This window comes from Aspergillus piperis, assembly GCF_003184755.1.
Source record: "Aspergillus piperis CBS 112811 unplaced genomic scaffold BO85scaffold_8, whole genome shotgun sequence".
Classification (NCBI taxonomy): Eukaryota; Fungi; Ascomycota; class Eurotiomycetes; order Eurotiales; family Aspergillaceae; genus Aspergillus; species Aspergillus piperis.
In genome coordinates, this window is record NW_020291598.1 from 1,004,061 (window position 1) to 1,029,087 (window position 25,027).

The window sequence follows — 25,027 nt, forward strand, 5'->3', positions numbered from 1 at the left end:
GACAGACATACAGACAGATATGTTAGGCAGCCCTTAAAAGAAAGTTATCATGTGAACAAGTATCGCCAACAATTTCCAGGCCCAGTGACCCTCTTTTTATGTTAGCAGTCAATCCATCAATGACATCGGCCCCGAAGCTGTCGAGTGTGAATGTCTCATTTGAGTTCATGATGATATGCTTCATATTCTCAAGTTCGTCTTGTTGAAAAATGTGGCCAGCTCTTGCACTTTCTGTGTGGACGCCGGATTGCTCATGATCAATTTTCAGAAGGACACGAACACAAAACTCGATGGACTCCTGAACCTCTTTTTCAGCAATTTTCCATTCGCGTCGACTGTTCCTTGGATTACTAGATAGTGTAGACTTAGCTAAGAACCTCCCATAGGGGACTGATCAGCCAGATGACCTACTCGGCCGGATTATGTCAAATGCTCGATCAAAGCTGTTCTCACCGAGCTCATTAAGTACAGGACGGTCCTTGTGGACCATTTGGGCATATGCACTGCTCACAACCAGCAAAAAGCGTGTGTACGCGTCGCGAACTTTCTCGGAGTGCCACTTACCGGCAGCCTGCTCGCTGCATTGGCCTTTCATGGACGCGCAGATTGTGGCCGCCGCAGACAGAGCCCCAAGAAGAGCAAGGTAAACGCCAGATGAGAAAAGCGGGTCGATGAAGCACCCAGCGTCTCCAATTATGCGCACATTGGCAGCCGCATAAGATGACGCATTGTACGACCAATCCGACGCGGATCTGACCTCGGAGACGAGCTCCGCACCTTCTATCAGGTCCATAATCCCAGACACTTCGTGCAGACAGCTCAGAAAGTAGTCTTTGGATGATGGCGATCCCATTGCTTGCTTTTTCGCCTTGACACTGTTCTGGTGTTGAACAACACCAACGGAGGTTGTTCTGTTGTGAAGGGGAATCCGCCAGGTCCAGCCGGATGCGTCTGCATCATTGATTAGTCTCTGTTTGCTTGGGCTGGTCCAATTAAAAGGCCGATGAATTACCTTCGAGGCGACTGAAGTAGGGAGAGCCTTCCATAGAGGTGCCTACACCATATGTTGCAGCATTTTTGAAGTAGCCCCATATGGCCGTGTTTTTCAGCCCTTCGTTGTACCGTCGATCTTTCAAATACTTCGTGCTCATTAATCCGGCTCGCCCGCTTGCGTCCACCAGATATTCAAATTGGATGCTCCCGGTGCCTTTGTCTCTTCGTGTCCAAGATGCAGACTCGGGGAAGCCAACGTTGCCGTTTACTGACGGCTCAGTCGCTCGAAACTCTAAGGAAGTGACCTTCACGCCATCAAAAGTTTTGCAACCGCACTCTCCGGCATAATGGAACAGTATGCTGTCTGCCTCGGATCGTAACACATTCCAAGTGTAGTTATGAGGGCCTCCGGCCTTGAGAAAATCGGTATCTAATTGCCCTTTAGAAAGACGCCTTGTCGGGGGTGGTGTAACAACATACATCCTGGTAGCTTGCTGTTGAACTTAAACGCTGCCCCCTTCTACGCAGGAGTCAACTAGTCACTAGACAGAGTCATCAGACGACATAGTCTTACTTTCATGTTAAATCCATGAGCTTCGAATTCAGGCAATGCACCGTTGAATTCTAAGAAATGCCTCAGAGATGGCAGCATGCTTTCTCCAATGTGGTATCTACGACGAGACAGTCAGAAGTAGGCCTTTAAAGTGAAAGGGGAGCTTTGAAAAGCTGAATCTCGATTGACCTTGGGAAAACATCGGCTTCCAACAATACGGTATCAATTCCTTCTCTGGCAAGCACAGATGCGGCATATGATCCTCCTGGGCCACCGCCGACCACGAGAACGGTGCATTCCGCTGGTATAGACATATTACTGGCTTCCAGGTCGGCTATATCAATAGGGCCAAGATACTAAAAGACGATGTGGCGTAGTGAGAAAAAATGGATTCTAGTAAAGTAGAAACCGGTAATCATATTCGTGGAGATAAGTTGAGGCATTATATCATGCAGCGATATGTGGTCTATTATACTTGAACCATGATTGATTTTGCACTACAATAAACGATTCCTTTGCAAATTGACCTTTCATTTCCTGCAAGGTAGATGTAAGGGCTACTATTCTTACAACACTTGCAATAGCCATGAGTCATGGTATATCCTAGGACATCTCTCTGCTAGATAAGGTTGCTGCTTGTAAAGGATCGGGGAACTAAGGAATGGTATGGTTGTATGGCTTATGATATTTATAGGTACTAAATGTGTCGGTAGGTGATCTAAGAACAACAGTATGTTGATGGTGATATCATGAAGTATGAAGGCTGTCTTAAGTTATAGAAAAGAATGAACTCTCTATATATATAATGCGCTGTGACCTCAACAGCTGCCAGTAGGTTGATCTATGAATATGCTCTTGTAATTACCTTTATGTAAGACGGTAGTTTCTTCAAAGAGAAAGCTGCATTAGAAGTTAATGTTTCTATCCTCTTCCAAACATGGGTTAATAGAATGTTTCAGTCTACTTGGTCACGGTTCGACAGTTCCATGATGCCTATCATGTCCCCTATAGGTTCTTGGGAATGTAGATGCCTTGCGTTTGGTGCTACCTGAAAATCACGAGTTACTATGAGGCACATCTACCCACTAATAGGTAAGCGGTCTGGGGTGGTTTGTACAACTTGATGGACTTGTTGGAGGGGTGGGGCAGAGGGATTATCATCGTCTTCAATTGTCTGGTTCTCAAATAGTCATTCTTTCCTTTCATGTGCATGAATATGACGGTGAGCGAATACATTCAAGTAATGTAAAAAGCCGAAGAATCAATGTCCCGACTTGGAGCATTAGCGCAGTCGTTGTGTACTTCTTTACATCATCTTCTTTCTTAATTCCGAGGTCTCTGGGATATGGATGGAAGGGGAAGCGAATCATCCAATTAATCGAATAAGATTCGCATCATTTCTGGGACTATTGTATCGAGCGATACTGAAATATCATCCATATGGCAGTCATATATATGGTCTACATCATCTATATCACTCTGTTCTCTCTCTCCTCACGTCTTCTTCGCGGTATACTGACAAGGGTGGCTGACTGCAACACCGATCTACTTGCAGTGCGTAGATGCAGGAAGACTAAACCATACACTATGAAGAACTTCATGTGAGGCAAGTTCGTCGAGTGACAGGTACTCCAGCATCCCTAGCAAGGTATGTTGTGGCCACATCTTCTTAATATAACCTTTAGAAGGATAGTGTCACTCTGTGTATCGCATTTCATTCTTCTATACCAATGAATGGATACAATTCCTACTATCTGAGCAGGCTCACTGATGGTGAACATATCGATCATGTAAGCATTGCACTGGTCGCCTTGCATACACAATCTGTAATAGAGCAATTCATAGTCTGATAGACTGATGGAGCGCCTGAAGGATATGAAGTAGCCTGATTAGTATCTTACGATCGGTTGAACCCTAGAAAGACTGTTGCATCGAGCTTCAAGCTAACGGAAGGTCTAATTTGATGGAAGTGTCGGAACGATGACTATTAGAATAGAACTGATAGTCTTCATCATCATGACTGACTATAGTATTGGCAGTTACTGCAGCAGGCAGCCAAATAAACAGGGTGAGAGATTAGGACGAAGTAGATGGATAAGAATAGATAGGCTACCATGAATTAGAAACCTAAAGAAAAGTGCCAGGCAATGAGATGAGCTGTAAGAAGCAGGCGGTCAGTAGTGGCAGGTCGGGACCCTGTCAAAGCAACTGCTTATCCATGGTAGAGTGGATGTTGAATGGAAAAGAATTGGAAATGTGGCAAATCGGACTGCTTGACCGTTGAATCCACCACCACACACACTTACGTACACTGGAGTACTAGTGCCAGTGGCGTGATAAGTAGGGAAAGCAATCAGATCAAAGCCCTGTCAATGGCGGGGATTAACCAAGTTTCTTTAAGTGACAGGGGTTCTTCCGCCACTGAAAGGTTATTCCGAGAAGACCACGGACAGTGTGCAGTGCGTCTGTATGTGAAGACAGGGTGTTACAGTAGTAATCATCTAATGTAATCCAAGACAAGACATACAAAGTCGAAGATCTGATCGCAATGTTACTTTTTGTGTAGGAGGTGATGAACCCTGGAAATCGACGAGGGGCAGTGCAGTCAGAAAAGGCCTAAAAGAACTTGAACGAGAGGAGGGTTTGCGTGGCCCCCAAGCCACGTTCAAAGCCGACGGCGACCGATGAGTGGCCCGCCGCCAATTAAGGTGCCTCCGCAAATTCCCCATCGGGTTCCAGTTTTGGGTTCAGGCCTTCATTCGAGACTCCCTTTTTTGCCTTCTGGCTCGCCTTCTCGACGGCTCTTCTTCTTCTGGTTCTGGTTCTTGTTCCTCTCCCACTTGAAGTTAGTCCGGTTTCCCAAAAGAGCTTACCCTTTCCTCTTCCTCGTCCTCTTCCTCTTTTCTTTTTGACGCTTCTATGCTCTACTCTGCTCTTGCATTTGCAGTCATTCTTTTCCCTGCTTGCATCCAGCCAGTCTTTAATCAAAATTAAAAATCCGGCTGCAGTCAAGTGGCGGCGGCTCTATTGTTATTTCGGCCGTCTTACCGCTTCCGGCTGCCTCATTTCGTATTCGCTGCAGCTGAACAAAACAGAATCAGGACAGCCTGAACTCACTTGGTTGGTCTCTCTTTCTCTTTTGCTCGCCGCCTGCGGAAAAAGAAGTTCCTCTTGACGTCTTTCCCATATCCTTGTCTCTTCTCAACTCTCCGCGTGGCCTTTTCCTTCCCCTCTTTACCCCCCCATCTCCCTCTCCACCCTCTTGTCCATTCTTGTTCCTTCTGTTAATTCGGTGGAACTCGCTCCCCACAGTCGTTTCCGCCTGTTTCACTTCCAGCCATCTGCCATCATCGTCTTGGCTTTCGCTCCGGTTCACCTCCCTATCGCTGTGACGAACCTTCTCCTTTTCCAGTCTACCTCTGCGCGAGTCGCTTGTACGATATCCATCGGTGGTTTGCTTTCGGGGGGCTCTCATATGCTGGCATAAACGAGTCCGTTGTCTTTGACTGGTTTTGAGGCTCGAAGCATGAGTCAGGCCTTTCGTCATACAGGAGATACGACTACGACCGATTCGCCCTTTGATTATTTACCTTCTACCTCGAGATTCGAAGTGAATTGATAGAAACGCAAGGAGACGGATATTGTGGCATTCACATCACTGTGGACATTTGCGATCCCGCCATGTCCCAACATGATGATGTACCCGAGTCCAATCACGGTCCGCAGGAAAGCACGTCGGCGGAACATACAACCGGAGGAAATGGCGGCTCGACTCCAGTACCGCAACTGCCACGGAGCCAGTCCTTGGATATAAATCGTGCTCGAGGCGGTGCAGTCCCCGGCCGACCGTCCCTCTCTCCATCTCGAACCGTGTCGGATGCTGGCCGAAGATCATCGCAACATCATGTCCGTTTTTCGACCGACTTGGAGCGTCCGGCCCCGGAGGAAGTTCGAGGTTCGGACGCCGACCGACGGCCCGCGTCCAGAGGGTTAACAATCAACACAAATCTCGCTCAATTGCAGGTGCCTTCATCGGGCAGGTCCCCAGGACATAGCGCAACCTCGCCTTTGTCGCCCAATTCGACATTGTCCCCTCCCTCCCCACAGAGTCCGGAATCCGGCGGTCGTTCAAGATCGCGTCATCGTGGATATTCGCTGCGACGGACAATCTTCGCAAAGAATATTGAGTCCGCTGTTACGTCCCCGGGTGCGATCGAGCTGGGCCAAGCCCAGGCTGTTAGCCCACAGGAAGGCGCTTCTGCTGATGTTTCCGAGCGGAAATCGGAGGAGGTGCCGCGTCAGTCCACTGAAGATGAGAAGCAAGACGTTCTAGTAACGCAAAAATCCGCATCCGATCCGAACCTGGACTTGTCGACAACGTATTACTCAGAGTCTTCAGATAACCCCAAACACAGCAGGCACCTCTCCACAAGTGTCTCCTATGAGAAATGGCTCAAGCGGAGGGCTGTCATTGCCACGCTGATGCTTCGTCTGGAGGACATGCTCGAGACGGCACGTAAAACCATCCTTCGTATTAAGGACATTCCGCCCAGCAAAGACGGTCGGCACATTGACCTTGACGCGACTCGCACCGAAGCGCTCGTCGATGAGAGAACCGGAAACCCCTATGTCGGAAACTCCATCCGTTCCAGTCGTTACAGCTTTTGGAGTTTCTTTCCCCGCCAACTGTTCGCGCAGTTTACGAAGCTGGCCAACTTCTATTTCCTTATTGTTGCGATCCTACAGATGATTCCTGGTCTGAGTACCACCGGTTCATTTACCACACTCGTGCCGCTGTTGATCTTCGTTGCTATTTCAATGGGCAAAGAAGGCTTCGATGATTGGCGTCGCTATCGCTTAGACAAGGAAGAAAATAACCGTTATGCATTTGTCCTTCGCCCTGGTGCAGGTATCCCTCCCCAGATGTGCGCTAGCGACAGCATGTCCGTTTCAAGTGAGTCTCAGGACTGGGTCCCAGTGAAGTGGAGAGATATCAAAGTTGGCGACGTCATCCGATTGGAGCGTGATCAGCCTGTACCGGCAGATATGGTCCTGCTTCATGCTGACGGGCCAAACGGTATCGCGTATATCGAAACCATGGCTCTGGACGGTGAGACAAATCTAAAGAACAAACAGCCTGCTCAGCCTATCGCAAAAGTCTGTGGGACGGTTGAGGGCATTTGTAGCAGTGCTTTGCATTTCGCCGTCGAGGACCCCAACATGGACCTTTACAAATTTGACGGGAATGTGACCATCGCCGCGGAAGAGAAACTTCCATTGACCAACAATGAGATCGTATACCGCGGTAGTATTCTGCGCAATACCGAATGTGCGTATGGCATGGTCATCTATACCGGCGAGGAGTGTAAGATTCGGATGAACGCAAACAAGAACCCTCGCATCAAGTCGCCCTCTCTCCAGGCCAAGGTCAACCGGGTTGTTATGCTGATCGTGCTCCTTGTCGTTTGCTTGTCGGTAGGATGCACTCTCGCTTACAAGTTTTGGTTTCATCAGCAAGTCGAGCCCAAGGCATGGTATCTCACTCAGGCGAGTGTAGCCATCGGGCCTATTTTCACCTCCTTCCTGATCATGTTCAATACGATGATTCCCATCTCGCTATACGTGAGTATGGAAATTGTCAAGGTCGCGCAGATGCTCCTGCTGAATTCCGACATCGACATGTATGACCCCGAGACTGACACTCCGATCGAAGCTCGCACGTCCACCATCAACGAGGAACTGGGCCAAGTCAGCTATGTATTTTCGGATAAGACCGGTACCTTGACCAACAATTCGATGCGCTTCCGCAAGATGAGTGTTGCCGGCACTGCATGGTACCATGACTTTGATCTTGTCGAAGAGGCGGCCAAGGCCGGTGATCATACGAAATTGATCCACAAGAAACGCAGCGCAAAAGGAAAGAAGGCGCTCAGCCGCAAGTCAAACGTTTCGGAGGCGCGGAGAGAGCCTCCCCGAACCTCGATGTCCATGACGAACGGCTTGGACGGACGTAACGCCTCTATGCGCAACAACCGTACCACCGATATGATCAAATATATTCAGCGCAAGCCTTACACCGTCTTTGCCCGCAAGGCCAAGATGTTCATCTTGGCCATGGCGTTGTGTCACACTTGTATCCCGGAAGATGACGAGTTTGGCAATGTCTCGTTCCAGGCAGCATCGCCCGATGAGTTGGCCTTGGTTATGGCCGCTCAGGAGCTTGGCTACCTCGTTCGCGACCGGCAGCCAAATACCCTTACCATTCGGACCTATCCCAACGGACCCGATGACAAGCCTTGCGATGAGGTATATCAGATCATGGATGTTATCGAGTTCTCAAGCGCTCGTAAACGTATGTCGGTTGTGGTGCGGATGCCTGACCAACGCATTTGCGTGTTCTGCAAGGGCGCTGATAGCATTCTGATGCGATTGCTGAAACGTGCCGAGCTCGCGCAGGAGAAGGCCGTGGAGATTGAGAGGCGCGCCAGCAAACGCAAGGCGGCCGAGGCTGCCCAGGTCGTGAGGCGCAACAGCGAGTATCACAGTCGTAAGGATAGCGGGCTTCGGACCAGTTTTGGCCGGCCTAGCATGGCCCGCCGGCGATCAAGTATTACCGGCGACCACGTATCGGCTCTAAGAGAAAGCATCGACGTTTGGCTGCGCGACCGGGAGACCGATGGTGGAATCTTGACGCGAGGGGACGATCCTGAGTATTACAGTCCTCGCCCCTCTGCCCAATTGGGACGCGCTTCGAGCACTTGGTCGGATTCTGGAAGCTCCATCCACGAGAATGAGGAGGAAGAGCTTGTGGAGGAGGCTTTGGTTGTAAACGAGGCTGCCGTGTTCGAGCGGTGCTTCCAGCATCTCAACGACTTTGCGACAGAGGGGTTGCGTACGCTCCTGTATGGGCACCGCTTCCTTGACGAAGCTGCCTACAACAACTGGAAGGCTGCCTATCACGAAGCCTCCACTAGCCTTGTTGACAGACAGGAGAAGATCGAACAGGTTGGTGAACAAATCGAGCAACAGCTCGAGTTGACTGGCGCAACGGCCATCGAAGACAAGCTGCAGAAGGGCGTTCCCGAGGCGATCGACAAGCTGCGCCGTGCGAACATCAAGATGTGGATGCTGACTGGCGACAAGCGAGAGACCGCCATCAACATCGGTCACTCCTGCCGTCTGGTAAAGGATTACTCGACCCTTATCATTCTGGATCATGAGACTGGAGAGGTCGAGCAGTCAATTGTTAAATTGACAGCCGACATCACCAAGGGCGGCGTGGCTCATTCGGTTGTTGTAGTTGATGGGCAGACACTATCCATAATCGAGTCAGACCAAATCCTGGCGGCACAGTTTTTCAGGCTGGCCGTGCTAGTTGATTCGGTTATCTGCTGCCGTGCCAGTCCTAAGCAGAAAGCCTTCCTGGTCAAGTCAATCCGTCAACAAGTCAAGGGTAGCGTGACCCTGGCGATTGGTGATGGTGCGAACGATATTGCCATGATCCAGGAAGCTCACGTTGGCATCGGCATTACTGGCAAGGAGGGATTGCAGGCGGCCCGAATCTCGGATTATTCGATTGCCCAGTTCAGGTTCTTGCTGAAGTTGCTCCTTGTCCACGGTCGGTGGAACTATATTCGGGCGTGCAAGTACACGCTCGGGACATTTTGGAAGGAGATGCTGTTTTACTTGACGCAGGCTCTGTACCAGCGCTGGAACGGGTACACTGGCACCAGTATTTATGAGTCGTGGAGTTTGAGTATGTTCAACACTCTCTTCACGTCTCTGGCCGTTATCTTCCTTGGCATCTTTACCAAAGACCTCTCTGCTTCCACCCTCCTAGCTGTCCCAGAGTTATATACCAAAGGGCAGCGCAACGGCGGGTTCAACATTCGGCTGTATTTAGGCTGGACGTTCATGGCTGCATGTGAGGCCATGATGATCTATTTCTGCATGTTTGGGCTGTTTGAAAATGTCATGTTCACGCACACAGGCAGTGACATTTTTTCAGCCGGTCTGCTCTCATTCACGGCCTGTGTTATCGTCATCAACACCAAGCTACAGGCCCTCGAGGTGCACAACAAGACGTATCTGTGCTTAGTTGTGTGGATCATTTCCGTTGGTGGTTGGTTCTGTTGGAACTTGATCCTCGATCGCCGGTACAACCCCAGCTCTGGCGACGGGATCTACCATGTTCTGGGTAACTTTGTCTATGCATCGGGCCACGACCTCGCTTTTTGGGCAGCTTTGCTTGTCACCGTCATCGCAGTGATCGTGTTCGAAATGACCGTGAGTTCCGTCCGGGCGCTCTTTTTCCCTACGGACGTGGACGTCTTCCAGGAATATGAGCAGGACTTGGACATTCGAAGACGGTTTGAGGAAGCCGCTGCATCTGAGCTGCAACAAGGCTGGGATCACGGCAAGAAGAAATCCAGCTTTGAGCTGGCTCGCGAGGAAGAGATGGAAGTGCGCGAACAACAGGTTCGGGAACTTCTTGCTCGGCCACGAGTGATGGTGACCGGTAGCAAGACAGGCTCTGGCCCTGTTGAGATGGAAGATGTTGAACTGGGCGGATACGGCACCAGCACTCCTCCGGAGGGTGAAGAGGTGCCCAAGACTCCCCGCCGGTCCGTTGAGGTTCATGAGTTGTTTACGAAGGGATTCGGAGCCATCCGAAAGGGGCATTTGAAGTGAATGATGATGGAAGAAAACAAAAAAGCATCTCTTCGTGTCTGTTTGTTGTATGAGTGCCTTCACTCCTTTGATTTGTGAGCGTTCAGGCGTTTCGAGTGGATACCCCGGATAAGTTCTAGTCACTCCTTCTCTGTTATTTTTCTGATCAGTGTGTATACTGGTTGTATATATGCATGGAAAGCAAATAGATTATGAACGTGGACAAACGCGCAACGTTTACATGGAGCAGTGAAACAGATGAAAAGAAAGAGTATTGCTTGTAAGAAGTAGGCTAAGCTTGACAGCTCCGGAGCACCCGGAAGCGAGGATGAGGGGCGCTCCAGTTTCCCCTGAGTGGATCCCCAATTTCCCCGGGTATATCGGATTTAGCACTCCGGGGGAGTGCATAGGTTGGGTTGGAATAGTAATGCAGTGGAGGGGATTCATAAGCTGCATAGTTAATTGATCCGCCGACATACCAGTATCAGTTAGTTGACTACCAAATAAATATGATGGAATGACTAACGGTTTCTGTGTTAGGGTGTGCTGTTTGGTGAGTATCCCTGTATGTGATTGACTACTTGATATTCACACAGAGAAGCCTACATTCCATGAATTGAGGGATGCTTATATAGTTGCCATAGGTCGATGATTTAAGTCATAGAAGGGTGAAGTAAAAGTATCTACATCAACATATGCGGACGCTTTTATGATACTATAGGATTCTGCCGATTGTTGGTGATACCTAGAAACTAGGGCAGTTACTTACAAGATCGATATCCATCTATTACTAAATGAAAACTTCATGGCAACAAAGATCACTAGATGTGGATTCTTCTCAACATTGTATGCCTATATCACCAGTCACGGGTTAACCTACTAACCTTCACGCACCTATTCAGGTCCCGTGAGGTGCCCTAAGATGAATCACTCTCTACATGAGTGTCACTAACAACACTCTCATCAACATGGCAATTCCCTATTCCAAAGCCCTTGGTATTTCCCATGAATCCAATACCCTCACGCTAGGAAACTACCATGCCATTCATCAAAGAGCATACGTACTACTATATAGCCACGAAGTATGCCAACTTTTCCGCTTTCTTACTCTGTGCTATCCCCATCCCCCATCTAATTACATTTCAGTTAATATGTCCTCCCCAATGGACCTCTCTCACCCCCTACCCACCCCCTACCCCAAAAAATCCCTCTACGACCCTCCCATCCGCATCCTCGTCGACACCCGCATCCACCTCCTCCAAGGAGACACCAACGAAGAGCGCAACACCTTCCTCATCAACCACATCTGCCACCTACACTGGCACACCGAATTCATCCCCTCCAAGCACCGCCGCTACGCCTTCAGCACCGAGCGTTTCCCCATTGAGTCTACCCGCTGCCTGTTTCTTGTTGATTGCGGCCAGACCGCAAGCAAGGAGGATGATGAGGATGTTCCTGTGGTGTATTATAAGTGGACGGGGGAGATTTTGTAAGATCTACACGTTATACCTATACCTATCCAGTACTCAATCTTTGATACTATTCAGTAGTAGGTTGGTGGATGATTGCTGATATATGACTGTGATGGTATATAGGACCCCCCTACCCATCCTATCCTACGAAGCCTGGATCAAGAATAAACTCAAATACGTGTATCCGTTTACTCCTGCGCCGAACTGGCAGAATGGCGTTAATCGCGATCGAGAGCGAGAGATGCTTTTGTCCAAGGTGTTGTGGGCGAGTAGTAGTGGTGGGGCGACGGATGATGATTTGAGGGCTTTGAGGGATAATGAGGAGGATTGGGCGTGGTTGAAGGCGAGTTTGGATCCGGAAGCTTTTGGCGGGTTTTTGTATGAGGCGAGGAGGAGGATTTATTAGGATTTTTGTTGTTGATTTTGGGTGGTTTGGGTGCGCTGGTATGTTTCTTGGGGTTAAGTTTTGTTGGGTTTTTGGGTTACTTATGAGTAGTAACTGAATAATAATACAGCAGCAGAAGATCATAATGGTATCAGTTATATAAGTATCAGGGTTCGCTTTGGGGAGTATTCGGGTAGAAGAAAAGGAATGATATGGTTGATTACCGGTACTATCTAAATAAGTTGTCGAAGCGCATCATATCGGTTCAAAATGGAAGGGAGGTATGGCATTCCTATATATTGTAATTACATGATAGTAGTCCGTGATTAAGTGTAAACATTGAATGAAGTTCTGCCGTCTCATCATAACATTGTCAAGCAGGGCCCTGAGCTCTTGTTTCTCCCGTCACCACCACCACCGCCTCCTATCCCACAAAGACTTGTCAACATTGACTCCAGCGACTACAACTCTCCATTATTGGTCAAATAACGATGGGGTATCATATATCCTTCAGTCTTTCTACATGTCGTCCAGCTTATATATGTTTCTGTCATCAGTACTGAGAGCAGTAAGACTCACTCATGACCTTTGTCCAGTCCCCCATCAGAGGCTCTGACCCCGTATCCCCTGCTGGTACTTGGGTCACCCTTGCAGCTCGTACGCAGGAGGCCGCTTCTCTGTGACTGGTAACTCTGCCGGCATACGTTGCTGACCATCCCAAAAGCTCTGAGAGTAAATCCGAGCCTTTCTACGTCGCCGCATGAAATAGTATGCGCCTAGAAGAATGCCTGCTAGAGCTGCAACACCAACACCGACTCCCACGCCGATACCAACAGTGTTTGTATTCGATGATTGGCTTTCAGGTTCCGGAGACGAAGAAACCGATGCGGAAACGGAAGCAGGTGACAAAGACGTGGTTGAAGTTTGACTTGCTGTGCCTGTTGCCGTGTTGGTTGCATCGGTTGTCGAAGTGCTTGCAGGACGGACATAAAAGTCTGGGCTCCAGGCTTGCCAACCGAACAAGGCAATCCCATCCGCACCAAGAAGAACGGATGCGTTGAAAAGTCCGATCTGATACTCTGGATTAGTCGTGTTGAACTCTTTCGGAATCGCCCAGCTGTATTCTTCCAGGGTACAGTTCGCGGTTTTGTTGACAACAAGTTGGTAGAGAGCACTCGTCTCGGTGAACTGGGCGCCAACTAAATAATCGCGTGGGTTAGTTTCTATTAGGCGGACTTGTGAACCCAGCTACATACCAATTATCGGATCAACGATGTATCCTCCAGCCCGCCCTAGGGTGATGTTGAGTGGAGTTGCCCCATCGTCGATCGCTCCCCACTGCAGGTTGAGCGTGTCTCCGGGGTTGAATTCAGTTTTCGTGAAACCGTAGAATGTCCCCGACACGCAGTTCTCATAACCATAGGTGGACATGGCGAGAGCCCACAGCGGGATGTTGATCAGGTCAAACGCTGGATTGGGGCTTAGTCGGCATAGGGGAGGGAATCGGGAGAATACCAAGCTCATAAGACCTCAAGATCACCCCCCATGGGAACAGAGAGGGATACTACTTCGGACTATTATCATCCAAGCTGGCACCGTATAAAGTTCGGTGGTCGACTAACGGGAGCCTCCAGGCGGTTATTCTTATCGACGAATAGAACGCTCAAATTCGAGTAATGACCCCTGACCTGCGTGACGTGGGCTTCATATACGAAATCAGCCTTGCAAACCCAAACGAGGAAGGATTGCTGGCTTAACTGCACGGCCAATGCCCGTCTCTCTCTACACGCCGTGAGCCCTAAAATTACTCCTGTGGCTAAAGGGCACATTAATTCTTTGTTGAGGACGATCCTTGCCGTGTCAAACAATGTGGTACGCTCGTTGCTGCGCCGTCCGGGCCAAGTTGGAGTCCGTTCTGCGACGGTCCGTTGCGTTAAGCGCCGGTTGGCTTAGATTGCGGTACACGGTGCGTTAGTGCCACTCTGTTTAATATGTATCTTCTGCCATCCAATCATCAAATATACTTAGCGCCAGGATCCTCGTCCTGCTTTTGCTTATTATGGGCATAGCTCAGCCGCAGGCTGCTGGGCTGGCCAAATTCACCTCCGCGCTGCGACATCTTCATCATTCACACTGCGCCGTACCACCTACAATCCCATTTGTCGGACAACACAAAACTGCCACAAGACATCCCAATTTCCAGCCGAGACATGACTCCTGGAGAGACTCAGTGATACACAAATATGGCTGCGTTCCGAGCGCAGCTCCGACGACGGAGCATGTTCATCACCCTTGGGCTGGTAGCCATCTTCGTCTGGACACTCGCATCCTGTCGGTCGCAGAACACCAAGAGGTCTACCAGCCATGAGCAGTTCTGGGCCGATTTTCATCCTATGCTGGTGGCCTCCGAGCCCTACGCCAATTCTCCGACAAGGATCAGGAATGCCGAATCCGTGGGCTTCGACCCGAAAAACACAGATCCGCTGCCCGACTTCCTTCGCCTTTCCAAAGAAGATGTATCAGCTCTGAGGATGGCGCACAGCAAATTCCTCGATATGTTATTGCAGAATCCACCGAGCCTACACTACCAAGCGCACACTCGCGGTCTAGTCTCGACCGCTGGCGGCTCTTACCTCCCCGTCCTTGTTATCTCCCTGCGAATGCTTCGCCGGAGTGGCTCAACCCTTCCCATGGAAGTCTTTCTCGCCAGCTGGGATGAGTACGATGGCTATGTCTGTCAGATTGTTCTTCCATCCCTCAACGCACAATGTGTGGTTCTGTCTGAGATTCTTGACGCTGTCAGCGACAGCAAGTCCTCCATTGAAAAATACCAATACAAGGTCTTCGCGATGATGTTCTCCTCCTTCGAAGAGATTCTCTTCCTAGACGCAGATGCATTCGCTCTTGAGAACCCGGAAGTGTTATTTGAATCTGAACCTTTCATCTCAAAGGGACTAGTCACCTGGCCGGACTTCTGGCGGCCGACAACGTCGCCGCTATACTACGAGATTGTATCACAGGATGAAACGGCCGGGAAGAACAAAGAACAGCAACACAATCCCGCTACAATTCGCCAATCCACCGAGTCCGGCGAGCTTCTCCTCTCCAAACGAACCCACACACGCACCCTCCTCCTCGCCGCGTACTACAACTTCTACGGCCCCAGTCACTACTACCCCCTCCTTTCACAAGGCGCCGCCGGCGAAGGAGATAAGGAGACCTTCATCGCAGCAGCCATCGCCCTCAACGAGCCCTTCTACCAAGTCAGCGAGCCAATCCGCGCAGTGGGTAGAGGGACGCCCGATGGCTTTGCAGGGTCCACCATGGTCCAATACAACCCAATAGAAGACTATGCCTTGACCAAGAAAGGCGAGTGGCGCGTCCGGGGCGCATCCGTACCACCCCCACATCCATTCTTTGTCCATGTCAACTTTCCCAAGTTCAACCCGGCTACGGTGTTTCATGATAACGGGCCGGTTGTGGATGAGAACGGGAGATATACGCGGGCGTGGACGGCGCCGGATGACGTGGTGGAGGCATTCGGGGGAAAGAAGACGGAGAAGGCGTATTGGAGGGAGATTCTGTGGACGGCGTGTGCTCTTGAGGGTAAGAGTATTAGTTGGAAGGGGAGGGATGATATCTGTTCCAAGACGGCGGATTATTGGAGTTCGGTTTTTGAGGGGATGGAGGGGGTGGATCTTGCTTAGGGGGGTTAATAGCATAGTACCTATTGAGTTACTAGTTGTCCATGAAGTCTTGTGCTGGTTACAAGAGGTGATTGGGTTGTATATAGCATGGGGATATGTTCGGGTGTTTGTAATTGATGTTCTTATAATGTCACTAATGTGAACCTGTCTCGTCTCTTGATCGGTCTTGATTCACCAAGTCTGACAAGTATCTGTAGATGAGGGAGGTACTATCATAGAGGTGATAGTACTGGGGAGTTGGACAGACACTTTTCGCATCATGATAGTATAAATGATACTAATATAAATAAGAGAACACTGCTTGTTCGTCTGGACAGTAATTTGGTGGAAATATCAGCCTGCTACAGTTGATCGAATATATATCCTAAGCGGTATGTGGTTCTATAGCTTCACCTGGATGTTATTCATTTGCCTATATTATATTCTCGACTTGCATATATAGTGTATAGTGCCTCAAATCATGGTATTGTTATTGGTAGGACATTCTTCACAAATGAATAAGTACCTAGGGTACTAACTCCTACCTCAGCGTGACATGCCCTCATTTAACTCCTATTGCTATAAGTTATCATATGCAATATTCGAGAATGATCATACCAAACATCTACGAAATTAGACAACGTACTAATCGAAGTTAAGTTGTTCTCGATAGTATATACTTACGTGTGTACCTGCCAGCTGACATTCCTCAACATACTCAATAGACATCCTATGAATATATAGCAAGATTGAGTAGTACCTTCATATTTCAATTTCAGCCGGTCCTTATTCATTACAAACCACTCTACTTATTCCAATTCCGTCTAGACCACTCATAGTTACGAAGTCCTTTTCATCCTTCAATTTCAACACCAGCAGCAGCAGCAGCAGTAGAAGTAGAAATTACTCTCTACGCGTACGTCATACCAGCCATGCACGTCAGGAATGGGCATGTCAGTAGTAAAAGCTATGTACGAGTAGAGTAGATCTAAGCTTCAGCATTCCTCCGCCGTTACAGAATCCCATCAACCATCGACTGATCGACTCTATACCTACCTGACTCATCACCTTAAAATTATCGGGCTGACATACCAGCGCAGCGAAATTATCCGCGCCAATCAAGGACAAGAATTGGGAAGGTATCCGGATTTAGTAGTTAGTAGACGTTGTCGCATGCGGACATGAAACAACTTGATGGGGGGGGTTTGATAATTCCCTTTCCCCTTCCAACGCCCCCCGGTTTCTCCCCCGTTTCCTCCTCCCCATCATATACGGGAGGAATGCGGGCTGGCCGTTAACGGAAAGGGGGAGAAAGGGAGGGAGGGAGGGGCCGAACCGAGGAGAATGGACAGTCAGGTCAGTCAGCGACTTCGGTCGGTCAGCTAGTCATTTTATTTAATTAGATAACTAACTAGCTAGTCAGGTATGTAAGTAATTATGAAGATGCCCGTGCGTGATGGGGGTGGTGAGCAATCAAGTAATTTTAAGCCTCTCTTTTTGGTCTGCCCGGTTTGGAGAGGGGCAGACCACTAGGTCAGGTATGGGTCGGCGGCTGTTGGACTAACATGTTGCTTACTGGATTGGTAAGGGTAGAGTTGTGTGTGACTGTGTGTGTATGCTCTGCGGGGCTCGGGAACGCTGAATGCTAGACTAGGGAATGAGAGACAGAGAGAGGATACTACTCCGTAGTCCCCGAGACATCATGGGAAGAGGGAAAAAACCACCACGCACACTTGCTCCGTGCTTTTTAGGCAACAGATCCCGGGAAGCGAAAAGCAGCACTAGGGGAACTCGGGAGTGGGAGTGGGATGCGCTTTTCACGGCGCGCCGGATCCGACGAGGCCGGTTAGATAGGTAGACTGGATGCTATTCACGGGTGTACTTAAGTAGACACTATTGGAAACCAAATGGGGCAGATCTAGTCGGAGATCGTTAAGAGCTGACTGAGTGACGGAGTATTCCGTCGCCGGAGAAAGGAAAAAAAGAGGAGTCAGAGAGTCATGACCCTGCAGTGGAATTCGGAGCGAGGTATTTGGTCGTACGATGGATCCAAAAAGTGATAAGCAAATGTGATGACCAAAGCGCAATGCGCTGGGGGAGTTATTCGGTCGGAAATGTATCAACCACCCCCGGCACATCTGATGCAGCAACAGACATAACCACAGTACAGTATTTACTGTGTTGTGATGCAGGTCAGTGACTTGGCTGGCTACCTACCCCTATCAGTGGCTCTGGGAAGTGCTTTAGTGTAGGATGGATGCTTGTTTAGCGTCGGCGGTAAGTCTCGACTCAGTCGGATACTTGCCTAATTGGGCAAGGCGTGGGCGTGCCTGGCTCTCGGACGGTCGGAAAACGGCACTCCATCGCCATTCGGCCTATCATTGCTGTGGCTGAGTTGGGTTGGACCAATGGTAAGGATGATATGCACGGATCATCCGCGGGTCTGTCCTGGTCTTTTCCCGGTCGGGTCTAGACGAGGTTGCACAACTGGCAGTAAGTAAGTAGTCTAGCACAAGCAGGTACCTCGCCCATTGTGAGGCAGGAGTCAGGTACGAGGGAAGTACGCTGTGTGTACCTGCATATACGGTATCCAGTCGATCAATGTGGTAAGATGGGAAAAAGAAATTATACTCCGTCTTCAACCTCCAGACGCATGCTTGTCTCTCTATTTTATTATTTTTTTTTTTCTCTCGGCTTTCACTATCCCCGGATTTGTCTTGCCCTACCGTATTAATAGCACCCGTTCATGTGTTCGTAGGAAGGTGCCAGCGATTAATTAATTTATAAATTAATAGATTCGGCGATAGAATCCAGATGGAAGACTAGCCCCCGACTAACCGCCTCAGTAGTCTGTAGTCTGTACAAGTCAGCACGAGTGCCGAACAACGCTTCTCCACTCACCCCCCCTAGCGCTGTCATCCGCAGTGGTCCAATCAGGACTTATGTGATGGCGAGAGGGGCGGGTACCTGGACCGAATCACCAGGGATAATGGTGGAAGTGGTCGGCACGGGCGGAGTGCAGCGCCAAAGATCAGTGAGTGATTTGCGCTGAACGACAGAAATATGGGTAGAAAAGCGAGGGGGATCAAAGTAAATACGGAAGAAAATCGAGGCCAAAGGATATTAATAGAAAACCAGCACGTCGACAGCTCCGGGATTACGGTTGTACCTGAGAGGGTGTAAGTGTGGGAGGCCACTCATACGGCTGGCCAGAAAGGCAAAAATGAGGTCAGTCACCTGCTGGAAGCGGTAAAGTCCCTGATCCTCTTTCTGTGGACAATGGCCGGAGAGGCCCGAACTGCCCTTACCAAGTCTCCCACCAGCGCCAACCTCTTCTCACTCGCTCCCTGAATTGTGCGGTTCGCCATCCATGGTTCCAACCCTGAAGCTGTTATGGGTAAAGCAATCAGTTAGTCAGGAATCAAGAAGTGTCCCCTTTCCCACCCATGGTGATGCGGTGCCCGGTGACGGAACCACGGCCCTGGTTCTGCGGTTCGATTCAGGAACCGGGTCGAGTGGCAGGTCGCTTCTTGGGGTAGGTTTCTTGGCTCCGCCTCTTTTTTGTCCTCTTTTCTTTTTTTCCCTTCCCTCTTCCCTTCCCTTGATATTTTTTATTTTTTATTTTTTATCTTTTTACTTCTTTTCGCTTTGCTTTCCGGTCCTGATTCGGCAAAATTATGAGGTCACTCCACCACCTGAAACCCTTTTGTAGCTTGTCAATCGTCGGGCGCTTATGCGATCCCGTCCGGGCTTTGGAACGGTCCAGGTCACGTTGTGTCTGGTTCGCTACCCCTGGTTGTATCCGTAGTCCGATCGCTCAGTGGGTTCGCCTGCACGATGTTTCTGGAGGCATGGAGGTAGACAATACATGACTTAAATGCTGGTCCCTACATAAATGCATCTAGAAATGACTGGGATCGCGAGCATGGTAGCTATTTATGGCTATAGATGGTCGAAGGGGATGATGCTCCGATTCGGCTGGGTTGGTCGTTGCCTTGCTTAGGCATACGGTTCCGAGTTTCCTATGCTGGGTATCTTCTGCTGGAGCGACGCAGAGTGACTGACTGGGGAGGGGGAAAAGTACGAGCATAACCTAAACCATCCTGAGGTCGCAGTCTTCAACGTCCACATCCATGCAGAAAGGCACGGAAGAGAATGCTTATTGGATGGCTGGAATCCCAAACAACAACGTCGGGCAGCAGGTGCAGATGCCGCGACTGGATGCAGGGGCTAAAACAAGGCGGTGGGTGTGGGTGGAGGGCGGTGGTGGTCTTGTAACATTCTGGTCCTGCTTCAAGCCATGTGAAATTCTGTAACAACCCAGATGTTTTATCCCCTCCGGATGGAGTAGTAGCAGCAGCATATCGTGACCATAACAGTCTCATTTCGATCAACAATGTCTAGATCGTGGGAGAATAAATACTCAAAGTATTTGGTGATCCTGAGAGATGTGAATTAGAGAGAAAAGGAAAAGAGTATTTATTGACTTTCAATGCCCTGAGTGAACTGAGCTACGGTGATTACTTACTCCTTGACTCACAACTACGACTACTACTTGTTGGAGCTGCCTCGCCAGAAAAAATTCTATACCAGGAAAAATAAATCGATCATTAATAATAAAAGAAACGAATAATCCGAAAAGGAAATAATAGGAAAAAGGAAAAGGGAATAAAAGGGCAGAAAAAAAAATAAAAAGGAAAAAAAAGAGAGGCGGCCAGCCCCACGGAGAAAGTCAGGAACAGCCGGTGCCAAAACAGTCCAGCGCCAACTACTGAACCCGCTAACCACTTTGGGCCCTCCCCCATCCCATCTCCTGACCGTCGCGCTCGCTCGCTTTCTCCTCTGCCTCCTCCACCCGTTTGTCTCTTCTTCTTCCCTTCTTCTTCTTTCCTCCCTTTCCCTTCCTTCCCACCGACCATCTTCGCATCTTTCTTTCCTTTCCCATTCACTCTTTTTTGTGTTTTTCACCCCTTCCATTCTTTCTTTCAACTACATTCGCTCGCTTCAGTCGATCGTTTCACTCTTTCACGATCTATTTCTCAATCTAGCTGTATCTTCGCTTACCTCAGGGCCGCCCATTGACGCAGACCTTCGCCATTACCAAACACCGGCCCCCCCCCTCCGAATCTGTACCGATCTACTTTTGATATCTCAATCTCACGTACAGCCTCCCCCATTACGGTTGCGAAGAGCAAGGATCATATTTCCCTTCCAAGCTGCCTAGGTCAGCTGTTTATATTATTCCCACGACATTTGATTGCCCTCTCATCCCGACGCTTCTGCGACGCGCTCATCTTCTCTCTCGCGCTTTGCTTCATCGGAACTCTCGACTCTCGACGAGTTTCCAGCCAAAGCGCTTCCATTCGTTTGACATTATCCGCATTCTCTGGCGCTTGACGCTGCTTCAGAGATCCGGAAACTCCCCTCCCCAATCCTCATTGACTGTCGGCCGGATCGTCACACCACCCATACTCCTTTTCCTTCCACGGAATCTCCTTTCTACGAACTTGGTCGTATCGCATTTCTTACCATTCAACTTCACTCAATCCCTGCAAACATGTCTTCGACAGACACTCCTGACCCTTCGACTACGTCGAACTCTTCCTCCAACCCCGCTTCTACCATGACTTCGTCTTCGTCGACTACTTCGAGCCCGTCCCCGGCCATGTCCAACTCCACCACGGCCGCCTCCGCTTCGGCACGTCGACCTCAGCGGAAGAGCACGCTGACCCAGCAGCAGAAGAACAACAAGCGCCAACGGGCGACTCAGGATCAGCTGGTCACCCTCGAATTGGAATTCAACAAGAACCCGACTCCCACGGCAGCCACGCGCGAAAGAATCGCCCAAGAAATCAACATGACTGAGCGGTCCGTCCAGATCTGGTTCCAAAACAGGTTTGTGATCTTTAATATCATTCCTTACCTGCTGCTAACCGAATCTGTAGACGCGCAAAAATAAAGATGCTTGCTAAGAAGAGTATCGAAACGGGTGAAGGCTGTGATTCTATTCCCGAGTCGATGCGCCAGTATCTGGCCATGCAATTCGACCCCACTAAGCCCGGTGCAAGGGACCCCTTTGGGCGCACGGGTGGATATGGAACCGGTGGTGTTTATCCCCATGAGTCGGCTCCTTCTGGCAAAGTTGGTACGTTTTGAGTCCGCCATTGCTATTTTGTCACGAATACTGACGATCACAGTTATTCATCACTTCACCTGTCGTTCCTTGACTATCGGTAGCTGGCGACGTATCGGACAGAACGCGATGGATCTGGTGGTATTCTATTCCCCTGAGAAGGCCTGCATGACGTACTATATCAACAACGATTCTGCTGGATACAAGATCGAGTACCCGTTTGCCTACATCAAGAACATCACACTGGAGTCGGGCGACCAGACTCCTCAGGCAAACGGTGCTCCCCCGCGACCTGGCGGTCTTGTCGTTGAGCTGAACCGGCCCCCGCTGTTCTACATGGACTCCTCCAACTCTGGTGGATTCTACCAGTGTGGTGACTTCACCGAGGATCAGCAGGCAAGCCAAATCCTGGTCCACCATCTCGGGGGACATCCCAAGGTTCTCAGCGTGCAACTTGCCAAGCTAGTGTCCCTGGAATCCTTCCAGAACCGCCTTGCGTACAACAACTTTGCCATGAACCCGCCCATGTCCCCTCCGTTTATCCAGCGTCCTGCATCGCAGCCGAATCAATTCGCTCCGGCCTTTATGAACGTGTTCCCCGAGAGCCATGCTCACCTGAACATTCCCGCAATGCGCGGACACAAGCGCCAGAGGAGTCGCTCAGTTCCGGTAGCTGTCGACTTCTCTGCCATGCAGGCTCCTCTTGCCCACTATAACATGCCCCAGACTCCGGCTCAGTTCAACCATGCAGATACGGGTATCTTTGCTCCCGTTCCCCAGTCGACTCATCCTTTGGCTGTCAACCTTCGGATAGATACCTCTGCCTCCTATGGGTTCGACCCGCGGACACACCCTATGTCTGCTACCACGACAGCTTCCCCATCAGACTTTGCCAGCCCTGGGCTTTTCAGCACTGGAGCCGGCGGTGACTCAACTCCTGTTGCTACCAACATGGGGACCCCCTTCAACCTTCCCTTCGTCTCGCCCGCTGTTGACTCAACCGTGGCGTCCCAAGCAACTTATTCTAACGTCAGTCATGCCGATCCTATGATTGCGAACCATTCTCCTCCATTGTCGAACATCTCGCACGCTCCCCAAGATATGTACGGTCTGGGTAACGAACATCAGCCCAACTACACGGATGATGGCATGTCCATGAATGGGATCTATCCCAAGCATAACATGAACTTCGCTGTTCCGGCTTCTATGGGTCTTGAGACCAACACATACGATCTACCCATGCAGCCCATGTCCGGCCATACATCCCCCGGGGTCCATGGCGATTTCCAGAGCCTGAGCCTGGAGAACGTTGATCCCAACGGCATGGCCCCTGGCTCCTGAAGCCAGAACATGCTATGACCCGTATTGATGTTGGCTGTCTTCGGCCATCGGCCTAGCCATATCTCCATCTACCCTTGGGTAGCACCGCACATTGGCGCGGATCTTCAAATTTCCGCATCTTCAATGTTTCGAATCTTCCTGGCCACTGGTCTCGAGTACCTCCACTCGGACTGATGAGATACCCAGACATCCGCGTGATGTATGGCCAATCGACGATGACGGGAGGATGTATTCTTTCTTGATTATGTTCTCAGCGTCTTCTGTATTAATAACCTTCTCCGGGGCTGGTCCTGAGCGTTCATTCGCATTTCTCATTTCCCAGCAGGCTAGCTGGGCTTTTCATCTTCTTCTCTGCCCTGACCATTTTTCTTTTCATTTTGTTCATACCTGGTCAGGGTTTAACGTGGTTATGCCAGAAAGTCAGACAGATGGCGACATTCGGTTATTTTCTTGGATTCTTCTGGGTTGGCGGGTTAGGAATCGTTTGCTCATTTCCCTTTGTGATGGTTATTTATCGTCCTGAGATTGGCGTCTGCATATTTTGCTTGAAGCAATCCTGTCATGTAGCACATTGATAATGGTGCCACTATCGAGGCGGAGCTGAGACAACCTCCGTCCGGATTGTGCGCACGGCTGATATGGAGACATTTCTCAGGTCCAACCTGAACCATGAAACACCACCAACTGCCCCACGCGCTGCTCGTAGCAAATACATTCATAAAATAGTAGAGTGTCAACCTATCGACTCGCACATAGTAACAGTAGTATACAGGGGTATCGTATCTAAATCAAGCGGATAATCCAACGAAAAAAGCTCCCTACCGACCCTCCCACCCCTTCGGCACCGGCGCCTTCAACCCCCTCGACTCCCTCAAATACTTCTCAATCCAAACCTCCATCTTCTCCAACAGATTCATCTCCCTGCCCCCCTCAGTCACACCATCCCGACACCAAACACTCCACGACCCCATCTCCACCGCCATCAACACATCCGTCCCCAACCGATCCCCCACCACCGCAATCTCATCCGCGCGACTCACCACCCCCCTTTCCCGGAACCACTCCAGCACCTCCCTCCCACAAAACGGTTTCTTCTCGCTCCCCTCGGGAAGCCGAAACACCGGAATCCGCAGCTCCCCCAGTTCCTTCTCCAGCTCGCGCACCTCTGCATCATACCGCGGGTGACTCCCCGCGCGGTTCGAGACAATCAGGATTGAGTTATCTGCCGTGAAGGGGGACGTTGGGGAGGTGCGTAGCGCGTGCAGCTTTTTAAGGATCTCGGATGGGAAAGAGGTGGTTTTCGGGTGGCAGAGTGTGTTGTCTTTGTCGAGGACGAGGGCCCGGATTGTGGGTGGTGGCTTTTGGGTGTTGTTGGGGTGGACTGCTGGGCCGAGGTTTTCGGGTAGGTGGGTGATTGTTGGGATGGTGAGGTGGGGGAGAAAGTTGGAGGGGGTTTTTAGGAGGGTTGAGACGGCTAGGTTGAAGGCGCGGAGGTTGCTGTTGGGGGGTTGCATGGCGGACTTTGGGTAGTAGGATTTGGGAGGTGGTGGTTGTGTTGTAGTTTGTAGGTTGTAGATGGTGCTGTTTAGTGGGGTATGGTTTGAGGAGTGTGGTGGTTTGTAGATCTTAATGCATAGTAGATCTAGATCTATTGCTTGAGGGGTGGGAAGTGAGAAGTAAAATGGTGCTTAATGTGTGTGTATCAGATTAATTGCTGGAATGGAAGCAATGGATGGATAGGATGGATAAGATGGAAGAAAGAAAGAAGACTAGTTCTTGGCCGAGAAAGTCTCC

General features: G+C 50.0%; 8 protein-coding genes across 8 annotated transcripts; 5 read left to right on the forward strand and 3 right to left on the reverse strand.

Annotated features, from left to right (window-relative positions):
• Positions 1-22: 22 nt before the first annotated feature.
• On the reverse strand, positions 23-2,134 carry BO85DRAFT_477677 (NAD(P)/FAD-dependent oxidoreductase; the record flags this gene model as incomplete). The annotated part of the gene is made up of 7 exons (XM_025662845.1): positions 23-369; positions 412-951; positions 1,013-1,423; positions 1,474-1,513; positions 1,568-1,664; positions 1,736-1,902; positions 2,117-2,134. The coding sequence occupies 7 exons, from the start codon at positions 2,132-2,134 to the stop codon at positions 23-25; spliced, it is 1,620 nt and encodes a 539-aa protein (XP_025515965.1).
• A 4,066-nt stretch (positions 2,135-6,200) lies between these two features.
• BO85DRAFT_449148 (aminophospholipid-translocating P4-type ATPase DNF3) lies at positions 6,201-10,464 on the forward strand. Its single transcript, XM_025660097.1, has one exon. The coding sequence runs from the start codon at positions 6,644-6,646 to the stop codon at positions 10,235-10,237; it is 3,594 nt and encodes a 1,197-aa protein (XP_025515966.1). The 5' UTR covers positions 6,201-6,643; the 3' UTR covers positions 10,238-10,464.
• A 903-nt stretch (positions 10,465-11,367) lies between these two features.
• On the forward strand, positions 11,368-12,108 carry BO85DRAFT_519925 (uncharacterized protein; the record flags this gene model as incomplete). The annotated part of the gene is made up of 2 exons (XM_025665088.1): positions 11,368-11,705; positions 11,812-12,108. 2 exons carry the CDS (start codon positions 11,368-11,370, stop codon positions 12,092-12,094), a joined length of 621 nt encoding a protein of 206 aa, XP_025515967.1. The 3' UTR covers positions 12,095-12,108.
• A 607-nt stretch (positions 12,109-12,715) lies between these two features.
• BO85DRAFT_487860 (uncharacterized protein) lies at positions 12,716-13,504 on the reverse strand (the record flags this gene model as incomplete). The annotated part of the gene is made up of 2 exons (XM_025663484.1): positions 12,716-13,272; positions 13,330-13,504. The coding sequence occupies 2 exons, from the start codon at positions 13,502-13,504 to the stop codon at positions 12,716-12,718; spliced, it is 732 nt and encodes a 243-aa protein (XP_025515968.1).
• Positions 13,505-14,104: 600 nt separating this feature from the next.
• BO85DRAFT_449151 (alpha-mannosyltransferase) lies at positions 14,105-16,091 on the forward strand. The gene has a single exon (XM_025660098.1). The coding sequence runs from the start codon at positions 14,317-14,319 to the stop codon at positions 15,778-15,780; it is 1,464 nt and encodes a 487-aa protein (XP_025515969.1). The 5' UTR covers positions 14,105-14,316; the 3' UTR covers positions 15,781-16,091.
• A 5,059-nt stretch (positions 16,092-21,150) lies between these two features.
• BO85DRAFT_292877 (homeobox domain-containing protein) lies at positions 21,151-23,346 on the forward strand. Its single transcript, XM_025655284.1, has 3 exons — positions 21,151-21,654; positions 21,705-21,904; positions 21,957-23,346. The coding sequence occupies exons 1-3, from the start codon at positions 21,317-21,319 to the stop codon at positions 23,231-23,233; spliced, it is 1,815 nt and encodes a 604-aa protein (XP_025515970.1). The 5' UTR covers positions 21,151-21,316; the 3' UTR covers positions 23,234-23,346.
• BO85DRAFT_292883 (uncharacterized protein) lies at positions 23,347-23,944 on the forward strand. Its single transcript, XM_025655286.1, has 2 exons — positions 23,347-23,697; positions 23,758-23,944. The coding sequence occupies exons 1-2, from the start codon at positions 23,460-23,462 to the stop codon at positions 23,835-23,837; spliced, it is 318 nt and encodes a 105-aa protein (XP_025515971.1). The 5' UTR covers positions 23,347-23,459; the 3' UTR covers positions 23,838-23,944.
• On the reverse strand, positions 23,905-25,013 carry BO85DRAFT_292879 (phosphatidylglycerophosphatase). The gene has a single exon (XM_025655285.1). The coding sequence runs from the start codon at positions 24,745-24,747 to the stop codon at positions 24,052-24,054; it is 696 nt and encodes a 231-aa protein (XP_025515972.1). The 5' UTR covers positions 24,748-25,013; the 3' UTR covers positions 23,905-24,051.
• Positions 25,014-25,027: the final 14 nt, after the last annotated feature.

Coding starts and splice junctions, on each gene's coding strand:
- BO85DRAFT_449151 (XM_025660098.1), top strand. CDS start 14,317: ATGGCTGCGTTCCGAGCGCAGCTCCGACGACGGAGCATGTTCATCACC.
- BO85DRAFT_292879 (XM_025655285.1), bottom strand. CDS start 24,747: ATGCAACCCCCCAACAGCAACCTCCGCGCCTTCAACCTAGCCGTCTCA.
- BO85DRAFT_449148 (XM_025660097.1), top strand. CDS start 6,644: ATGGCTCTGGACGGTGAGACAAATCTAAAGAACAAACAGCCTGCTCAG.
- BO85DRAFT_292883 (XM_025655286.1), top strand. CDS start 23,460: ATGTATTCTTTCTTGATTATGTTCTCAGCGTCTTCTGTATTAATAACC. Junction 23,698..23,757: donor ATTTTCTTGGATTCTTCTGG/GTTGGCGGGTTA, acceptor TATCGTCCTGAG/ATTGGCGTCTGCATATTTTG.
- BO85DRAFT_292877 (XM_025655284.1), top strand. CDS start 21,317: ATGTCTTCGACAGACACTCCTGACCCTTCGACTACGTCGAACTCTTCC. Junction 21,655..21,704: donor CAGATCTGGTTCCAAAACAG/GTTTGTGATCTT, acceptor CCGAATCTGTAG/ACGCGCAAAAATAAAGATGC. Junction 21,905..21,956: donor GGCTCCTTCTGGCAAAGTTG/GTACGTTTTGAG, acceptor TGACGATCACAG/TTATTCATCACTTCACCTGT.